Source organism: Bolinopsis microptera, chromosome 5, assembly GCF_026151205.1.
Source record: "Bolinopsis microptera isolate Bmic1 chromosome 5, MBARI_Bmic_1.0, whole genome shotgun sequence".
Classification (NCBI taxonomy): Eukaryota; Metazoa; Ctenophora; class Tentaculata; order Lobata; family Bolinopsidae; genus Bolinopsis; species Bolinopsis microptera.
Window position 1 is genome coordinate 13659915 of NC_087076.1, and position 5776 is coordinate 13665690.

Genomic DNA, 5776 nt, shown 5'->3' on the forward strand with positions numbered 1-5776 from the left:
TCGAATGCGTTCGTAAATAATGATAATGATAATTCAACAAATAGTGCAATAGCTCGCTACGTTTCTTATGTGTATTTTAATAAGCTGGCCTTACTGAGATTCTGAAACTGTTACTATTTTATTATTATTACATTCGTTTCACAGCCTGAAGGCAAAATCATAGTCTCAATTGGACAAACTCGCACAGTTAAAGGTACTGAGTGCTACTCGCAGGGAAACAGTACTGTGCAGTGTGCACTTTACTCCGATGTGTCTCATACACCCACCATTCAGTTCAATGCATGCAGTTACTCCTTCCCCTTGTGTGTATGTTGTTTGTAAGTTTGTGTGTAATGTGCATGTGTTTGTATGTGTACAACGTAGTACATGTACGCATGTATACATACATACACACGTGTTGTATGTGCTGAATGATGTGTGTGCAATGTGTTGTATGTATAAGGTACAGGTAATGTGAGGTGGATGTATAATGTATATATACAACACCAAATGAGCTCCACGCTAATGGCTGGAGCTCTTAGCTCTCCTTCCCTGAGGTTACAAAACACACACCTCCCTCCTACTTATTGCTACCGTGATGGTGTGATCTCTGTTACGGTTTAATACTATAGAAGCTGTTTTGAATCTCATAACCATAGTTCCTACCCCCTCCCCAGGTATCCTGTCATGATCTTACTCCTATAGAACTCTTTCTTTAACTCTCTGTCCCCAGTCCCCTCATAATAGCTTAATTCTAGTGTTCGGCTATACCCCTAATTTACAATGTCATTCGTACCTTTCTCCGCTTGTTTTGTAATCTATTTGATAACTCATACCGGCGAGAGTTCTGGAGAGACGTATGTAATTTAACAGGTGTAGGGCGGATTGTTTTTGCTGTTGTAGCTCGTCCACTCGATTATGCGATATTGTGTAGTGACCCTAAATAGTACTCTCTCTTTGTAGCTTGATACTGTGAGTGGAAATTAAACCCCACAACTCCCCTTTATACTACAGGTTTAGATATGACGACGGTACGACCATGGGTACTGTCCTTGTGTTATATCCTACTACAGATAACTTCCTCCTCAGCTAGAATAGAACAAGTCGAAGCCCAGAAAGATGGTCAGTGAATAGCACTTTTGTAAGCACAATCGTAATTGAACCATGCAAAGTGGTCATGTCAATCTGCAACATGCAAGCAGGGTCACTAATTAGAGTGCGTACTGCGTGTGAACCAGAAAATTACAAAAATTGTTTTAAGGATTTTATATTATGGAAATTATCACCTACATCATTACAGGTGTCAATCGAATTGACAAACATCATAAGAATCCTTACGGGACATGGGAGAACAGGAGGCTTCACACTCTCGATATCTGGCTTGACAATGGGATCTTTAGCCCAGAACTTAAAGAAACAGATGAATTCGGCCCAAATGTATGTAGACGACTTAATCTTTAATCTAAGGAAGATGTTATTCTTATAGTATTGGGAAATCATCACGATTCGCCATCTGTGATCTATCTGAAATTTGTGTCATTGTTCCTATAAGAAAAAAAATGAGTAGCATAAATGTAAACGATTTTTCTTTCAGAAATGGTACAGCATACAATTCTTCATGACCCTCGAGGACGCAATGAGCAACGATCCCGACAGAAATTCCGTGGTATTCAGCTTTAATTTGCACAGTACTGTTCGATCAACCTTTACATATCTAAACTTTAAGAACGAGCCACTGGGACCAGAGACCGTTCGCTACGAGATTACCACCTCAATGTTTGACATCAGCAACGCTACCACACCAGTGTAAGTTCTTAACTTTGTTAAGTACAGTAAAACACCGATTTACCGCAAACCCCAATTTACCGCGGCCATTTCCTTCCCCAAATAGGGCTTAACATGCATAATGTAAACAAACAAAACCCCGATTTACCGCAAACCCCGATATACCGCGGATGTTTCCTTTCCCCAAACTCCGCGATAAATTGGGGTTTTACTGTAGTAATGAAGTTGGTCGTTTCATCGAATGTGATCCATTTGTTATGGGATACAATTGTTAACACTCAGCTTAACATTTACCTTGAAGTCAAAACATATCCAAAGCACCCTAGTCAAGCTGAAAACAGATAAGCTGGTGACATATTTGTCGAATGTAATCCTCTTCGGAGAAAGCAAGGCCTAGCTCATTCCAAAACTACTAATAAAAACACATTTATTGAGGAGGATACAGATGGAATATGTTCAATATGAAGTTTCAGAAGTCCTTTAATCCTCCTCCAAAGTTCAATTACGCTAATATTGTTCAATATCGTTCAATTAATAGTTTAATATTTAACCCACATTTTTGTGCTATGTTTTTAAATTAGTACTTCCACAGCAACACAAGCGTGGACTACACAAAGACTATCTTCAAGTTTAACGCCACCCATATCATGATGTGGACTAATGACATCCTCACTGTCAAAGTATTCCTGAGAGACATTCCTCTGGATCTCGGAGACACAAAATTCTTTAAATTCCTCAACTTTGACGAAGGCCACCAGGATCTCTACAAAATCTACTATTGGGGTTGGTTTAAATTTACGTTGTTCTTTTGCTTTGTTCTTTGCTGGAAATCAGTGATTGGAACAGTAAAAAAACATCTCCCGGTACATGTAGTCTGCACAATGGTACATGTCTAGATCGAAGTAAACTTATGATCCCACACTCTAAGAAATCTATGAAATTAATCAATTAATTACATAATTAACTAATAATTGTCCCCAGACCCGACAGTGTTCTGTTGGACCGATTGTTACGATGACGATCTCCCGGACAGGTTTCACTTTGATAGAGAAGCAGTAGCCCAGTACAGCGAAAAAGATTTAGGAGAAACTTGCAAGATTGTTAACTGCACATATGTATATAGACTCTCTTTTTGATTGCGTCAATATTCAATACTGAGACTTTAGCTTCTAATGATAGCTAATGTCAGTTCAATAGTTTTAGGCAGTTTCGCGCACAATATCTATGTGTCGAAGCAATGATGATCCAAAAATGGTCAAATTATGAGACCACGTAATATATGAGAGTACTCCCTTTGTGTTCATTAAAATGTTCTTTTCGCTGTAAAAGCTGCACTGTCCGTTCTGAAAGTCCCAAAACCATTATTAGCAAATTTATCAAACTTTTTATCAAATATTTCCAGGATATGGGGGAGAAACTGGTGGGTAGCTCGATGACCCCCTCAGATTTTCCACGCTGTGTAAGACTACATCATACCCCTCAAGGATCGAACAAGCAGAAAACTTTACTCAAGTGCACCAACGAGAACTACACATGTATGTACCACAAAGAGAAGTGGACCTTTACTGATAGTTGAAATTCGACATATGACGTCATCTAGCGTCATCTAGCGTCATCTAGCGTGAAATATCGCCAGATGATGATAGATGACGCTAGATGACGCTAGATGACGCCAATTAGCGACATTGTCGCTAAGTGCACGGCACCTTTCGAATGTCGCTATTTAGCGCTATCTAGCGCTATCTAGCGCTATCTAGCGCTATATGACGCTATATGACGCTATATGACGCTAGATGACGCTAGATGACGCTAGATGACGCTAAGCACGCAGCACTGACGCCAGGCGACAGAGAGCGCTATTTTCATAAAAATTCTAGGGACGACATCTAGCGTCATCTAGCGTCATATGTTGCCGCGACATCTGACGCTATCTGACGCCATCTAGCGATATCTGACGTCATCTGACGACATCTGTCGCGACGACATCTGACGCAGGCGACATCAAGCGCTGGATAGCGGGATAAGTCAGTTTACGACAGTTCACGCTATCTAGCGCTATATAGCGCCAGATAGCGCTATATAGCGTCAGATGTCGTTGCGACATATAGCGCTAGATAGCGTTAGATAGCGCTAAATAGCGTTAGATAGCGCTAAATAGCGAAGAATTTTGGGTCGTGACAGTCCAGGCTATTTAGCGCTAGATGTCGCTATCTAGCGCTATATGTCGCTAGCGTCATCTAGCGTCATCTATCATCATCTGGCGATATTTCACGCTAGATGACGCTAGATGACGCTAGATGACGTCATATGTCGAATTTCAACTATCAGTAAAGGTCCAGAGAAGTGGGGCTGTGATGGAGGAGGGCTGTGATGGGGTGGGGTTGTGATATGAATGAAATCAGAGCGATGTTGTTTGTTTGTTCATTGAAGTTTGAACCCGTCCCCACTCTCGTATCGGAAAATGACTAGACTCAGTTCTAGTTCTACTTCTGAGTGTGAATACGGGTGGTACCTGCAAGTGTGTTCACTAAGCGTTTAGAGTTCTGTAAAACTGCAGTTACAATTGCGCTAGAATATTTTTAGTATATACGATCGATATCAGGTCTATTATATCCCTACATGCTTCCAAAATATTTAATTTCCAACTTTCTGCACAATGTACTGGAATGTTTTGGGAAAAAAGAAAGTGATATATAAATAAAATCAACGATTTAGGAAAGTAAAATTAATTCCCTGGTTTCTCAAGTCAGCTTTAAAGTCGGATATCATAATTACACGTATACACTTTGGACCAGCTCAGTATACATATTAACTGAATGATTGTCATGACAATTATGACTTACAATAACCCGCAGATACGGCATGTGAAGCGTTCCCGGATAAGCCTTGTTGGTACGAAGTTTGTGATAACTACGATCTCTGTAACTCCTCATTTTCTCACCTCCCTTCCCTTCCTCTCCTCCTATTCCTCATTTTCTTCCTCGCCACACAGATCAGCTCTGTACTCCGGTAGGGTCATTTTATTGACGTTCTCAGACCTTCTACAAGGACTGTTCAGATGCGTTCCCGGAAAAAACAACAGATAGTTGGGACGGTTGAAAGTTGAGACTGCAGATTGCCTGGTCCCGGGTCCTTAGTTGCTAAAAAGTGTCCGTTAGTCTTGGCATTGATAATTGAACGTTCGATGATCCCCTAGTAGTAGTAAATTGAAAGAAATGGTGGACTTTAAATGTTAGTACTAATATTGCTATATAAAATAAGAGGCGGCTAGCGGCTACATTAAGGGAGGCGGCTACATTAGGGAGGCGGCTACATTAAGGGAGGCGGCTACATTAAGGGACCCCGGCTACATTAAGCATTAAGCCTAAGGGACCGGGGCGCTGACGGGAGCTAGCTAAATGTTGTTTCCAAGCGTGACACCAATACAGGTTTTTGATTATACTTGCGATCAAAAACTCGTCAATGCTTAACTTCGTGCACTGTACGTATTCATTGTAAACAATGTTCACTGAACATGTAGTCTGAGTTTTTAAGCTTAGAGTGGTCTAGCTCGTAATGAAAATAGCTGTGATGACTTGATTTATTATTTCAGTGTTTTGGTTTGAATTGCTGCGAGCTATCTTTTGAGTTTCTAGAAATTTGAGGATTTCTATTTAATTTTGCATTTTGATTATAATAATACTGATAAGCTTTATTGTATGAATTTAATCTTCGCTATTTCTTTGATAACTGAATGATTTAATGGTTAAACAAGAAGTTTGCTTTTTCCTGCTTTGAAATTAATTTTATTTTGAATTTGATTTCGTGGTTGTGACTATTGCTTTTTGACTTTGTCCAATTTTAGATATTTTATTATTTTATAATATTTATTTTATTCGTTCTTTATAGTCATTCCTCATTGCTAATTTTTCAAACCTCTATTTACAAAAATTTATTTACTTAACTATTTAACCTTGTAGATATTAATTAACAATAGATATTTTATCGATATTTCGACTCTAACAATCAACTA

General features: G+C 39.4%; 1 protein-coding gene across 1 annotated transcript; it reads left to right on the plus strand.

The window, feature by feature from the left end:
* Window positions 1–997: 997 nt before the first annotated feature.
* On the plus strand, window positions 998–5606 carry LOC134815287 (uncharacterized). The gene is made up of 7 exons (XM_063823800.1): window positions 998–1101; window positions 1280–1416; window positions 1574–1785; window positions 2357–2547; window positions 2746–2879; window positions 3167–3299; window positions 4620–5606. Exons 1-7 carry the CDS (start codon window positions 1002–1004, stop codon window positions 4775–4777), a joined length of 1065 nt encoding a protein of 354 aa, XP_063679870.1. The 5' UTR covers window positions 998–1001; the 3' UTR covers window positions 4778–5606.
* Window positions 5607–5776: the final 170 nt, after the last annotated feature.

Excerpts from the sequence above, each read along its gene's own strand:
- LOC134815287 (XM_063823800.1), top strand. The coding sequence starts at position 1,002 with ATGACGACGGTACGACCATGGGTACTGTCCTTGTGTTATATCCTACTA. Across the intron at positions 1,786-2,356 it reads AGCAACGCTACCACACCAGT|CAACACAAGCGTGGACTACA; the intron begins GTAAGTTCTTAA and ends GTACTTCCACAG. Across the intron at positions 2,880-3,166 it reads AGATTGTTAACTGCACATAT|GATATGGGGGAGAAACTGGT; the intron begins GTATATAGACTC and ends AAATATTTCCAG.